The sequence below is a fragment of the Ovis canadensis genome, chromosome 14, assembly GCF_042477335.2.
Source record: "Ovis canadensis isolate MfBH-ARS-UI-01 breed Bighorn chromosome 14, ARS-UI_OviCan_v2, whole genome shotgun sequence".
Taxonomy (NCBI): Eukaryota; Metazoa; Chordata; class Mammalia; order Artiodactyla; family Bovidae; genus Ovis; species Ovis canadensis.
The window spans coordinates 67,440,333-67,454,504 of NC_091258.1; the positions used below are offsets into that span (position 1 = coordinate 67,440,333).

The 14,172-nt window shown below is 57.0% G+C and overlaps 1 protein-coding gene across 5 annotated transcripts; it reads right to left on the reverse strand.

Annotated features, from left to right (window-relative positions):
- Window positions 1-1,168: 1,168 nt before the first annotated feature.
- MEIS3 (Meis homeobox 3) lies at window positions 1,169-12,704 on the reverse strand. 5 transcript variants are annotated; one of them, XM_069551081.1, is made up of 13 exons: window positions 12,039-12,704; window positions 10,175-10,350; window positions 9,821-9,980; window positions 9,667-9,717; window positions 8,400-8,450; window positions 8,072-8,170; window positions 5,144-5,255; window positions 4,809-4,957; window positions 3,794-3,870; window positions 3,506-3,564; window positions 3,325-3,408; window positions 2,686-2,755; window positions 1,169-1,611 (listed from the first exon to the last, which is right to left on the reverse strand). In XM_069551081.1, exons 1-12 carry the CDS (start codon window positions 12,048-12,050, stop codon window positions 2,706-2,708), a joined length of 1,080 nt encoding a protein of 359 aa, XP_069407182.1. In that variant the 5' UTR covers window positions 12,051-12,704; the 3' UTR covers window positions 1,169-1,611; window positions 2,686-2,705. The 5 variants fall into 5 exon arrangements, with proteins under 5 accessions (XP_069407182.1, XP_069407181.1, XP_069407179.1 ...); XM_069551080.1 differs by having other exon boundaries at window positions 8,072-8,221; XM_069551078.1 differs by lacking the exon at window positions 2,686-2,755 and having other exon boundaries at window positions 8,072-8,221; window positions 12,039-12,539.
- Between the last annotated feature and the right edge of the window lie 1,468 nt (window positions 12,705-14,172).

Sequence of the window (14,172 nt, forward strand, 5' to 3'; positions counted from 1 at the left end):
GGGAGACAGGTCATCGAAACCCAGAAAGAAAGGAGGCAGAGAGCTCAGAGCAGGGGCTTGAGGTGGGGAGACAGAAACTGAAAAAGATAGAGAGCGAGCGAAACAGAGTGGGAGGAACAGAGCTAGCGTGGTGCCCGCCTTGTCTGTCTTCTCTGGGGAGGCAGCTCTGGTAAGCCGAGAGCCCCAGCTGGCTCAGTCTGCCCATCAGCGGGCAGACTGAGTCTCTTCAGTGACAAATAACAGCTTCTGCCCTTGGTGAGCATAGACGACCTGCCAGGTGCCCTTCTGAGCACTTCCCTTGGGAAACCTCCATGAACCAGCACAGCCATCCTATCAGGTAGATAACTGCACGCCCACTCTCCGGATATGGACACTGAGACCCTGCAAGGTGAAGCCACTTGCTCAATGCACCAGAGCCATTATGTCGCAGAGGCGGGGTCTGAACCCACACTGGTCAGCACTGCTCTCAATGGGCAAGGCTCCTCGCCTCCCAGGCTGTTCGTCTCCCAAGCGGCAGGTGGAGAAAGCCATCTGTGAGCCACCACGTGGGAGGTGGATGCAATAGTCCTTCATCCCTCCCTCTATCCATATCTCTTTCAATTTGAGCTTGCAGCTCCCCACACACCCCCCGTAAAGGGTGGACGGTATTTTTCTTCCTTTGAATCTGGGCTGGCTCTTCATATTTCTGGGGGTCAAGAGAAGATAGTGGAGATGGACCAGATCTGAGCCGGGGCCTCAAGAGGCCACGGGCCCCTCTGTTCTCTCTTAGGGTCCAACCAAGCCTGTATTCTAACTGAACAAACCAAACAGCCTGCTGGTCTGTCACCATGCAGCCCAGTCACTCCTGTTGTCCCCACTGCCTACCAGCAGAGCCTCTTTGCTAACCCCTGACTGGGCACAGATACACAAGAGAGCCCTGTTGAAGCCACCAGAACTACTCAGCGGAGCCTAGGACACTAACCCATAGAAAAATGAGCTAAAAGTTAATTGGCCTTTTGAATCATGAAGCTTTGGTGTGGTCTGTTACATGGTGAGAGCTGACTGATACACGCGGAGGGCCTGGGGAGAGAGCAGGGGAAAGACTATCAATTACTGTTATAATTAGCAACTCATGAGCTTCACACTATGAGAATTTGAATCCTGGAAGAGACCCACGAACTCAGATTGGTGACTTTTTAAGACTTTATCATTAAAAAAAAGAGAAGACACCAGAAGAGGGAGGTAGGGGGAGAGGGGAAAGAGGGTGGCGGGCTGGGAGGATGAAGGGAACCTCCCCAAATGTCAGATCCAGGTGACCTTCCTTCCCTGATGGCCCCAGCCCACCCCCAACCCCTTCTCTGTCCTGGGTGTCCCCAGCCGGCAACTTCTGAAGACCCAGGCCTGAGATCTCAGCTTGGGTTTTGAGCAGAGGTGATGGCACAGTGGGGTGCAGGGCTGGGAGGCCTTGTCTTTGTCCGTGAGAGACCCTCGAGTGGGCGCTCAGGCCCCTCATGTCACAGCAGGGTCCCAGGGAGGTAGGCGTTGAGTTGGGGGGGGCGGCGTAGGAGGTGGGCCAGGTGGTAACCAGAAGCAGGTAAGAGCCTGAAGCGGTCACAGTCCAGAGGGTGGGGTCTGTGAGGAGGAGAGGAGAAGCCAAGTCAGGAGGCAGCAAGGGGTCTGGACCTCGATCCGGCCTTCTGTGCCATCAACCCTAGAGGGAGAGGGACACAGAGAGAGAGACAGAGGCAGAGAATCGGGGCAGACATGGGAGAGGGAGAGAGACAGAGAGGAAAAATAAAAAGACAGGGAGGCAGTCAAGACAAAGCGATAGAGACAGGCGAGAGGGACGGACAGAGCAGGACAGAGAAGAGACACAGAGAATCAGAGCTGGAGATGTGGAAAGAGAAAGAGTGAGAGAAACAGAAAGACAAAGGAAAAGGCAAGGGTTGGGGAGAGAGAGAAAAGAGTGGAGAGAGAGGAGAAAAGGCAGCTTCCTGGGGCAGCAGGAGGAGATGCTCCCTCCACCACTGCTGTCCCAGAGGTCCCCTGGGACCAGGGCCTGCCTGTCCATGGTTGGTCAGGGCAGAGCTGTGATGCCCATGGACCCGCCAGGCCCTGAACAAACCTGTCCATCTCTCTTCCCAGGCTCAAGCTTCCAGAGTCCTCCATATGCCAGCCCTCGCGGGTCTCCACTCTCATCTCCCAGCCTTTCTACGGGCCCTGAGTATGAACTTATTTACCCATTTGACTTACCAACCTCAGGCTGGCCCAGCCCTTTGTTATGTGGGGTTGTGGGGGGAAGAGGCGTGTGGCCCAAAGGACTGTCTCATAGCCTTTGCACATACTGTTCCTTCCTTTCCTGTTTCACTCCTCTTATTCTCCTGGTCTCAGCTCCAAAGTCCCCTCCTCCAGGAAGCTGTCCCTGAACTTCCCAGCCTGGGTCCAGTGCCCACTCTGGACTCTTCCAGTTCCTGGGTTCCCTCCTTCCAGCCCTGCTTACTGTAGGTCATTACCATCTAGGGGCAGGCCTGTCTGGACTGTGAGTTGCACATGGGCAGAGCTGAGGTGGCATAGTCACTGCTGTGTCCCCAGCACAGGGCTGGGCACCCTGCTGTGGGTGGGCTCACTACGGGAGTCTGAAGGTCTTACAAAGGGTTGGGAGTAGCATAACCCCCAACCCAATGTCCCTAGACCTAGGACACTCACATTTCTCCTGACTTCAGCCTCTATAGATAATGCCACTCTCCTTCTAAGTTCAAACTCATCCCCATTGATCCTGGAAGACAAAAGTAGGATATTAGTGGGTGTTCACCAGACACCTCCATATGCCCCTCCCGCTTCTTTCCTGAAGAGACTCCTCTATCAGGACAAGCTGAGTCATCATTTGAGAGGCTGGTGGTGGTTTAGTTGCTAAGTTGTATCTGACTCTTGCGACCCCGTGAACTGTAGCCTGCCAAGCTTTTCTGTCTGTGGGATTTCCCAGGCAAGAATACTGGAGTGGGTTGCCATTTCCTTCTCCAGGGGATCTTCCCGACACAGCGATCGAACCCGTGTCTCCTGCTTTGGCAGGTGGATTCTTTACTGCTGAGCCACCAGGAAAGCCTGTTTAAGAGGGTGCTGTTCCTTTAAGCGAATATGGAGCTTTCCGCTGGATGGGTGAAGTCTGGAAGAAGCAAACTCTGGGAGGAAAACACGGAGCAGGAAACCTGTGTTTGCATCTCCAACTCCCCTCTTATGCAAATGAAGCATTTCAACACCGTAATCCCAGAAGGAGGGGCATCATCTTGTTCAGGGGCGGGGCCTGGTGCCCTGGGGTGCGGCTTAGTTAAGGAGGCGGGGCCTTACCTGGAGGCCTGCCGGTCACGTGTGACTGAGTTTCGGTGTAGCCCGCCATGGGCTGGCCCTCTGGGCTGAAGGCCGCACCCTGCCCTGTTGAGGGATGCAGGCTGAGCCCCAGGATGCCTGGTCCAGGCTTCAGCACTCCCCTAGAAACACGAGGCCCCCTGTCCCCACCTTCTCTCTGTACCTGTGCGGTTGGATTGATCGATCATCGGTTGCACGATGCGACGCCGGGCGTTAATGAACCTGGGAGGGGGTCATGGAAACGGAGGAGGGTGCAAAGAGTGAGTAGAAGAGAGGCCGAAATGAACACTGAGAGGCAGAGAGCGAGTGGGCTAGAGAGGACAGATAACAGGGGCCGCCGGAAGAAGAGAGGCTCTGAGGGGCTGCGGGGCCTCCTTCAGCACCGCGGACAGCGCCCGGCCTCCCACCCCGGGCAGGCCCACGGACGGCCCAAGCCTCCTGTGAAACTCACCAGTTGTTGACTTGCAGGATGGTGAGCCCCGTGTCCTGCGCCAGCTGTTTCTTCTGCTCCTCTGAGGGGTACGGGTGCTGTAGCCACCAGCGAGAGTTACCTGGCTTGCCTGCCTGCCCTTTGATCCCCAAGGCCTGGCCTGCCCAGGTTCCCCAGAGGGCTTGGCGTGCCCAGGTGGGGGCAGGGCTGGGAGAGCCTTCATGTCTAAGCTTCTATGCTCCCCGGAGCCCAACGGATGGAGGCAGAGCCAAGCTTTGGGCAATTACCCTTGCATCACCTCTCCCCCCGCCACCCCACAACCTCTTCCAGCAATTAGAGGCTAATTGGCCAACTCTCATTAGGGAGGTGGAGCTGGGGTTGGGTGGGACTCCACCACCCCGGGGAAGGGAGGCAAAGCCCAGCACCAGCCCTTGCTGAGTCCATTAGGTCCTTGTGTATGTCTCTCCCTGTCCCAGTCTCTATCCTTCCTTGTGTCTGGCTGGCTGGCTGGCTCTCCCCCTCTGTGACTCAATCTCCCCTTGTGTCTTTCTTGCTCTGATTCAGTGCTCCCTAAATCTCCCCATCCCCATCTTCTTTTCAGCCTCCCCTTGTCTATCTTCCTGTCTGTATTTTACCATCCCTGTCTGAGAGGCAGAGGGGTGCAGTGATTAAGGCCGAACTGCCGGCATTTGAACCCACTTTGGGCGTGAGACCTCGATATCCTCATCTGCAAAATGGAGCTAATAACATCCCTGCCCTCAGAAGGATATGTTTGGCTGGATGGTGGATGATTGACAGGTGGGTGAATGGATGGGTGGGTTGGAGAGGAGGACTGAACGAGTCAGGAGTCCTTGGTGGCACCCGGCACACAGGTGGCATCCACGGATGTTTGCTCTTGTCAGTTCCCATCTGCTTGAGAGTTTCTCTCAATTTCCCCCTGCCTCAGCCTCCCATCTCCAGGTCATAGTCTCTAGGCAGTCATCCTGCCCTGTCTCTCTCTTTGCCCATCCCCTGCCCAGGGCCCCAGCACTCTCACCGAAAGGTGCTGGAACAACCAGGCTCTCATGATGTTGGTGGCCACCTTGGGGAAGATCCCTCTCTTCTTGTTCTGCCGCCGCTCCTGGTCCAGCTCCTCATCCTCTCCCCCAGAGCTGGGAGAGGCCACACTGGTGTCCAGTCCGTCTCCTGAGTGGGGAGAGGGATGCTGTGCTTGTGGACAGGGAAGTGGGGGGCCAGAGGGACCCAGAACCCTCCTCTGAGGCACCACACCACACCCCAGTGACCCTTGCCCCTCTGGAAGTCCCACCTGCTGCCTAACTGCAATCCGCAGCCTGACCCCTGCCTTTCCCCTCTGCTTCTCAAGTTTCTTACCTTGGTCACTGGAGTTGTCCCCACTCTGAGAGGCCAGGCCCCCGCTGGATGGACCTGGGGTCCCCAAATGTACAGACCCGCTGTCTTCATGGTCTCTAATCCACGTAGTATTCTGGAAAGTAGGAGTTGGAAGTCAGTGTCAAAGCTTGGGATGCAATATACTACAGTGACTAAGACCACAGGCTCTGGAGCTAGGACTCTTGAGTGTGAAGCCTGTCTCTGTCTCTTTGCTGGCTGTGTGACCTTGGGCAAGTCACTGCACCTCTCTGTGCCTCAACTGGAAAAATAGAAAACAATAACCGTCCAACCTACCCCCTCCCAGAGTGGTATGCAATGAGTTAATTTACATAAAGGCACATAGCAACTGTTCAGTAAAGATGAGCTTGTACGGATCTCCCGAACCTTATCTGAAATCCTTGGAAACCAGCACTGTTGCAAAACTCTAAACTTTCCACATCTTTCAGCAGTAAAACCAGTGCCCATGCCCATGCCATGTATTTCCTAACACCCACAGCAGGGAATGGGGCATAACCTCGTCATCAAACTCATTAACATTTCTGCAGCAAAATGGATGAATACTTAACTAAGTGGAATAAATAAAGGCTATAAATAGCCTCTCATTAGTTCAGGTCAGATTTTGCTGCCAAATGAGTTTGCACTAAACTTGAACGGGGAAAAAAACCCCACCAACTTTCAGTTTTCAGAGATTTGGGGGGTTCCAAATTACAAATCAGAGAGTCCAGAGCCATATTTTCTTTATCCAAATTCCTACAGGTTTTGAGGAATTTGACGATGCATTGAATTCACCTCTGTCCCAGCTTTGTGTCCCAGGAGGCCTACCGACCCGGATAGATACATCAAAAGCATCAAGACTATCGTTCAACTGTTGGGAGGCAGCTTGGGCGAAAATGGGGGTGGAAACAGCCACAGGCAGTTGTTGAGCCCCAGAGTGAGCCTTTCCCCTGCTGAATGTCCTAGACCCTGCTCACTGCGTTGTAATCAGTCCCCCAGCCCTGCAAATAACCCAGAGTGGATGTATCATCTGCCAGGGCTCAGCCTGAAACACTTGGTGGCTTAGAGAAGTTTCCTCTGTGCTCGGAACATCTGTGCGGAATTTAGAGTCTGTGGGCCTTGGGGATGGGTTGTGTGTAGACGGTAGGATCATCAGGTTGGGAGGCTTTTGAGCATCGTTCGAACTGTCACCCTCCCCTTCTGGCTCTGGATCCATTCGGATGCTGCGGGTGCATGCGTGTAAAGTCGCTTCAGTAGTGTCCGACTCTTTGTGACTCTATGGACTGCAGTCCACCAGGCTCGTCTGTCCATGGGATTCTCCAGGCAAGAACGCTGGTGTGGGTTGCCGTGCCCGACCCAGGCATCGAACCAGTGTCTCTTATATCTCCTGCATGGGCAGGCGGGTTCTTTACCACCAGCACATCAGTGCGCCCGATGCTGTCCCGAGTCTGCCGTGAGGCATGTAAGTGTAAACGTGCTTACGTCCCTGCCCATCACGGCAAGGGCGACCCTGGAGAGGAGGCATCTGTGGCATGGTTGTCACCTGGGCAAAGCTGAGACACGCAGCAGTGTTTGAGCATGGTTGTGTCACTCTCGGAACTGGCCAAGTGGCTGTATCTGACGAGGGCAAGGCTACGTTTAGTTTTCTAAGCTGGTGGCTTTAGTTCGAAGGGCCGGGAGTGTGTGTGGTTATCGTGATTCCTGCATGAGCTGCCCGGCGACTCCATAATTCTGTGTGTGTGGAGGGAGGTGTCATGGCCGCGGGAGTGTGCTGGTGGCTGAGTGAAGATACGGAATGTGACTGTGCATCCGAGGGAGCTGCAACGGGTCAGCACACGCACAGGGTGTGCCACTGAGAGTATTATGGGTTGTTGAGCTTCCCTTGTGGCTCAGCTGGTAAAGACTCCAGCGGCAATGCAGGAGACATACAAGAGACGTGGGCTTGATCCCTGGGTCGAGAAGAGCCCCTGGAGAAGGGAAAGGCTACACACTCCAGTATTCTTGCCTGGAGAATCCCATGGACAGAGGAGCCTGGTGGGCTACAGTCCATAGGGTCGCAAAGAGTCGGACACGACTGAAGCGACTTAGAACACGCACTCATGGGCAGAGGCTCACCTGTGACTTCTGTCTGCGCGTGCTCAAGTCTACGCAGTTGTGGTGCGGCTATGTGCCTGTATCTGGGGGCGGGTGTCGTGTTGTAGAATTGAGTGTGTGGGTAGCGTGACTGCCTTGTGGGCGTGGGCCTCCTTGGGCTCTGCATGGCTGTTGTGTGACTATTACCTGGGTGCTCAAGTCTATGAAACTGCCGTCTGATGGCATCCGAGACTGAATGGATCTGGAGCCACGTGGTCATGGACTGGCAAGGTGTGTGCCCACGCCAGCTGAAGTCCGACTGTTAGGGGACTGGGGTGACGTGTGTGCCTGTGGGCAGGCACCGTGGTTGCTCTGGGTCTAAGTGTGACTGCAGCTGAGTTTGTATGGCAGGAGCTGGGGCCGTGTGGGTGGCTGTTTTGTGCCTGGGGTCTGTGCACCGCGCGCACGCACACACACACACTCTAGAACGGCAGTGTCTCGGGCAGGCTGTGAGATCTACGGCCCTGTTATGCTGCTGGGCTGTGTGTGCTTAAGAGTGCATGCATGTTATCAACTGGCTGTGAGATGTGGCTGTGTGTGAACCTGTGTGGGTGTAGCCCAGTTCACAGGGGGTACCTGCAGCTGTTGGGGTGTACGTGCGTGCTCCCGTCCAGCTGTACCGCAGTCTGCACAGCTGTGGCACCGTCGGCGCCTATCCCATGGTCAGGCTGTGCCTGGCTGTGCCTTGCCTGAGGCTGTGTCACGGTGCGCATGACCCACCCCCGGCTCTCCGGGCATGCCTTTGGCGGCAGGGCAGTGCCTGCTGCCCCATGCCGAGCCCACCTGGTCTGGGAGGCTGGGGCAGGAGGCCGGGTAGTCGTCGAGGTCCTCTCTGCAGCTGCTGTCCCGATCCTCGATGACCAGGTCGATGGGCATCTTCCCCTTGAGGCAGGTGATGTAGCGGTGACAGAAGTTGTCGCACAGGTCGTGGACCTGAGGGGGCACCGGGGTACTGGGGGGGCCACCCGGGGGCCAGGGCTGGGGTGCGGGGGTGGGGGTGGCCGCCTGCTCCAACTCTGGTAGGGAGAGAGCCTGAAGGAGGGGCAGAGGGGGCGAGGAGGGGAGGGATGGGGGGCAGGGGAGGCTGTGCGGGGAAGTGAGAAGCACTTACCTTCTCCAGCTCCAGTAGGTGGAAGCGGAGCACTTGAATGGCCTGTATCATCTGAGAACAGACAGAGGAGGGGAGAGAGGGAGGGAAGAAGGGAGGGAGACAGAGAGGAGGAGGAAGAGGCGGAGGTGAAAAAAAGAAGGCGAGGAGGAGGAGGAGGAACAGAGACAGAGAGACAGAAGAAGTGCATTGGATGACAGAGAGAGTACAAAGAGCAAAAACCAGTCGACAGAGGCAGAGAGAAATTGACAACAGAGTCGGAGGCCCAGGAGTAAGGAAAAGGCAGTGTGAGGTTGAGATCAGAAATAAAGAAATGAAGCAAGAGGTGCCAGAGGCAGAAGAGGACTCATCACAAGAGGCGTGAGCTAAGGTCAGCTCTAATAAAAACACCCCATCCTTTGCCTGCGTGGCCTCTGATCTAGGTCCCACCCCTCACCTGAAAACTACATTTCCCAGAGTCCTTTGCCAAAGGGTTCAGCCAATAGGAAGCCCTGGTGGGAGCTGGACCAAGAAAGGAAGGTACAAGCTGGGGTATTTATCCCTCTCTGCTTCTCCTCTCCTCTCTTCTCTTTCTCTCCCTTCTCTCTCCTCTCCTCTCTCCTTTGCAGCCAAGTGGTTTCATTTATTTAGGTGTGGACTCTGTTCTGCTGACTGATAGAACTAGCTAACTTAATGAGTCCCCAATCTATGCCAGGCATTGACTCAGTCTATACCCAGAATGGGGCTTCCCAGGTGGCGCTAGTGGTAAAGAACCCTCCTGCCAATGCAGGAGATGAAAAGAGAGGTGGGTTCGATCTCTGGGTCAGGAAGATCCCACCTCCCTCCCTGGAAGAGGAAATCCTACCCACTCCAGTATTCTTGCCTAGAGAATCCCATGGACAGAGAGGAGCCTGGCAGACTCCAGTCCATAGGGTCGCAAAGAGTTGGACACGACTGAAGCGACTTAGCACGCACATACTCACAATAGCCTTACACGATAGAAATTATTACTAGCTACACTTTACAGATGAGGAAAAAGGGCCCAAGGAGGTAGACCTGCTTGCCCTGGATCTTAGAACTAGTAAGTGTAGTTGAGATTTGAACTGAGGCCATCGAATCCCTATTCACAAACTCTAAGCTACACTGCACTGCACATGGCAAAAATTATCACTATTTGAGGATGTGGGTCAGGTGGTCTCCTCTCTGCTCCCACAATCAACCCCACGGCTACGGAGGGTGGAACAGGAGACTCTCTTCGAGGAGGGCGTGTTGGGGAGGGCCCAGGTCTCACCAGATTGTCCAGCTCTGGGTTGGAGGAGAAGAGGGGCCTCTCGGAGCGGACCTGGGAGAAAGAGAGAGGCAGGGGAGGGCACATCCCATCTCCTGCCCACGCCCCCCACCACTTCACTGGCTCTCCTGGGACACCGTGGATGGTGCGTGCCCACCTGCTTGGCAAAGGCTGCAATGTCTTCGTTGAAGGAATCGGAGGAACAGACGTCACCGCCCGGGGGTGTGCCCAGCCCAGTCCCAGCCCCATCACGGGGAGAACACGTGGCCAATTCACATTTCTCAAAGACCAGGGCTAGCAGCGGGAAGAGCGGGTGGCTGGGAGAAGGAGGAGGAGAGAGGGTTCATGAGGGGTGGGCAGGGGTGGGGTGGGGCTGGGAGGTATGGTGCAACCCGGAGGTGGACAGGAGACCCAGAGGAAAGAGGTGGAGAGACAGACGTAGAAGGAGAGAAACACATCCAGAGAGACAAGGAAACGGGGTGGCGGGGGGCGCATCCCTTGTCCCACTCACCCATAGATCTCATCTTTCTCCCTTCTCAGGCCGTCACTGTCCAAGCCCGGGGGCTGGGGAGGCCGGTGGGGGCCATAGGGCCCGGGGGCTCTCGGTGCCGAGGACACTGCCTCCGAGAAGCCAGCCAGGGCTGCGGTGCTGTCCACGATGCCGGGGTAGTGGGGCAGCTCATCGTACTGGGGGGGAGGTGAGAGGGGAAGCCCCAGGGAGGTGTCGACACAACAAGAAACCTCCCTACCCTCTCACCCAGGAGATGCCCCCGCCCTGCCCAGCCACCTGCCCTCCTGTCTGCATAGAGCTGTCCGGGTGGGACTGAAGGCTCCATCCTCAAGCTTTCACTCGGACCCAAGGACTGTGAAAAATGTCCCATCAGAGATTCCCGATGTATGGGCAGGAGGGTCCAAGGGAGAGAGACTGACCCAGGTCTCAGATCTGAGGGTCGGAGCATCAGGGATTGGCTAGTTGGTAACTGTCAGCTTCTCCCAGAGTGAGGAGGGGAGAGATATTCAGAGAGAAGGGGAGAGAAGAGAGAGACTGGGAGGGAAATGAGAGAGAGAGAGAGAAAGCTTAGAGGGAGGGAGAGAGAGAGAGAGAGAAATGTTGGGAGAGGGTAAAAAAAAGAGAGAAAGAGACAAGAGATAAGGAGAGATGCAGAGACAGAGGGAGGAGCAGAGAGGGAGAGGGACACAGAGAGAAGATGCAGGAGGAACAGGCAGAGAGAGATGGAGACCGAGAGGCAGAGGAGGGGAGAGAGGGGAGCAGGAGCGAGAGATTGATTTTTGCTCGTGGACACTGCCTCTCAAAGCAGTGCACTGTTTGTACACAAATGTACACATACCATCTCCCCGACTTCAATTTCATTTCACAGACCAGTATGCACGTCTGAGTGCATCTTAACAACTTGTCACACTCCACTCCCCATGTGAACCCACACACCCACACACACACCCACCCACCCACACACACACACACACACACACACACAGAGCCAAAAGCCAGGCTCAGGAATGAAGGAAGGAAGGGAGGGAGGAAGGCATCAGACATTCAGCACCGTGCCTGGCACACATTCAGTACACACTTGTTGAAACCAAGTATAACCCAGCAAAACCACACAAACCCACTTGTGCGGACCGCCCCAAAGAGAAGCCAAGCTTGAGATTTCTCTCTCCTATCATCACAGAAGCAAACGCACCGGGGAAGCCAGGGAAATCTGAAGGCACCCGGGTCCCACCCTTTCCTTTGAGGGAGAAACTGAGGTTCGAAGAGGCGGAGAGACTGAACAGGGTGTGTGTGTGGGGGGGTGGGTTTCAGCGTTCCTGCCATCGCGGAGGGCTCTGAGTGTGTGTCTCTGCCCTCTTCTAACTTCTCCTGAGTCCTGAAGTTGAATCCAACCGCCCCCCACCGCTCCTCGCGGCACATCTTAGGACGGCCTGGAATCCTGTGGTGTTCCTGTCCCCTCCACCCCCCACCTCCACTTCCAAAGATGCATGCTCACCTCTTCGCTGACCTCTCATCCCCCAGGACCAGGAGAGAGAGAATCCCTTGGCTCTGCCTGGCCAGACGCACCTCCCCAGCCCTGTCCCCACCCCTAACCCTCCGAGAGGACTTGGAACAAAAGTAGACGTGGGAGAAGGATGGGGGAGGGCAGGAAGAGAAAGGGGGTGGGATAAAGGGCCTGGGATGGAGGGGGAGGCCGGGGCAGAGAAGCGGGGACTGAGGGGCAGGGAGAGGGGACGGGAGAAAGGGAGCGAGCGCGCGGGGCTGAAGGGGGCCACAGCTCCCCAGGGAGGCGATGGAAGGATGCGAAGGGGGGTGCGGGTGCGACGACCGACCGGGGCGCAAGATCGCCCGCCCTCACACCTACCCTCCGGGCCATGGGCTGATGCCGGCGGCAGCTCCCGGGTCCCTCCAGGGCCTGGCCGGCGGGGAGGGCGCAGCCGGGGGCAGCGGCCGCAGATGGCCCGCGGGGCCGACGCCAGGGGGTGGGGCAGGAGGCTGGGTGCCCGGCCCCCCCACCCCCACCGCTGTCAGCGGCAGGCGCCCGGCAGTGCGGAGGCTCCGAGCATGGACCCCCAGCCTCCTGCCCCCGCGGGGGTCACGGCGAGGGAAGGGGCGAGCGGGCGAGGGAGGGCCGCCCGAGGCCCCCTCCCCGGGGCCCCCAGCCCCTCCCCCGGGTCCTGGGAGGAGGGAACCAGCCCGAGACCCGGGGGCCGCGAGGCGGGGGACAGAGGCGCGCGGGGGGCCCGGGCCCGGGCGGCGGGGGGCGGCGGGGGGGCGCGCGGCGGCTCCCAGCGCGGTGCGGGGTCCCGGCGTTGGCGGGCCGGAGGGATGCTGGCGGCTCCGTCTCGCTCTCTCCCCCTCTCCCGGTCTCTGCCTCTCTCTGTGGTCACATCCGGAAGTTCCACAGCGGAGATGCTTAACCCGCTGTCCGCCGGCGGCTCGGCCGCGGGCCGGGCGGGGCGGGGCGGGGGCGTCCGGGGCCCTGCCGCCCTCCCCCTCCGCGCTCCCCGGGGCTGCGGCCGCTTTCTGCACGGGAGCCTCCGCGCGTCTGCTCCGCCCGGGTCCCCACCCCTCCGGCCTCCCTCTCTCCGCGGCGCCCCCTCTCCCCGCGCCGCGCTCGGGTCTCCTCCGCCTTCTCCCCCTCCCGGCCGCCCCGGGTCCTTGTCTGTCTGTCTCTCTCTCTCTCCCCCTTTTCCACCCTTCCCCGTCTCTCTCTCTCCATCTCCCTGCTTCACTCTTTTCCTCTAGATCTTCAAGTCTGTCTTCCTGTCTCTCTCTTTGTGTCTCTGTCTCTCGCTGTGTCTCTCCTTTTCTCTCTCTCATCTCTGCCCCCTCGCCATATATCTATGCCTCTCTCCAGACCCCCAGGCTCCCCACAGCCCTCTTCCCGCCTCACCTTTTCCTTGCTCTCTCTTTCTCCCTGTCTGTCTGTCTGTCTCTGACTGTGAGACAGATCAGAGGAGAACCAGAGGCTGGAAGTCACCAAACCCCTTTTTCTGCTTTCCCTTCTTGCTCCAGACCACCCCTCCCCAGCCCGCAACTTCCCACCTCTGGGAGACAGGGACACTTATGTGCTTCCCTGAAGCCATCTGTGTGTGTGTGTGTCTTTGTGCCCGATGGTTGGTTCATGCCTGTTATGGGTGTGTTGTTTCTGTGTATGAATATGGTGAGTTTGGGGTGTTTAAGTGTGTGTGCCTAGAAACCTCACTCTATCCCTCTGCCCACTTTTGACCTCTGCCTTTTGCAAGTTTCTTAGCCTGTATCCCCCTCAGCGGTTCTCAGGAGTTAGTGGTGGAATCTCTGAAACTGAAGGTTAAGATGTGGCTGGTTACACATCTGCTGGAGATCAAAGGATTCCCGGAGGAGCCTGGGGCCCAGGCAGCCTTTGAAACTGGTGTTCTAGTGAAATAAAGAAGGTATCTGCAACAGAAGTTTATTGAGCACCTACTGTGTGCTGGGTGATGTTCTGGAGATGTCACAGGGAGCGAAGAACAACCTTTCCTGGCCTCCTGGCCCTCACATGCTCCTGGGGATGGTGTAGGGGAGAGAGGAGAGTCAGGTGAATAAATGCGTAAGTATAAAATCACACTTGGAGGTGATAGGTGCTCTGAGCTGAAGCAGAATAAAGACAGGGAGATGACAAAAGCTGGACAGGCAAGCCCTCAGGGGAGGTGTCATCTGAGGGGAAACCTGGAGAAGGGGATGGAGGGAGCTCTGCAGGTGTCTGCCTATCATGCCAGGCAGAGGGATGGCAGGTGCAAAGGGCCTGGGGCAGGAATGTTTTCCAGGCCAGCAAGGGCAGGAGGGGGCATGGGGAGGGAGAGCAAGACTTGGGATTCATTCTCTCACTGGCTTTTTCTACAGTAGGGTCTTTGGGGAAAAAAAAAAAAAGGCATGTATTTTGTTTGTTTGTTAATTTTACAATTTTATTTATTTTTGCCTGTGCTGGGTCTTCACTGCGGTGTGCAGGCTTCTCTTGTGGAATGCGGGCCCAGTAC

What these genes read in the sequence shown, in the direction of transcription:
- MEIS3 (XM_069551078.1), bottom strand. An exon ending in GAGAAAGATGAGATCTATGG is followed by an intron (nt 9,981 to 10,174) that starts GTGAGTGGGACA and finishes TCCTTCTCCCAG; the next exon opens with CCACCCGCTCTTCCCGCTGC. An exon ending in ATCCTGCAAGTCAACAACTG is followed by an intron (nt 3,565 to 3,793) that starts GTGAGTTTCACA and finishes ACCCCCTCCCAG; the next exon opens with GTTCATTAACGCCCGGCGTC.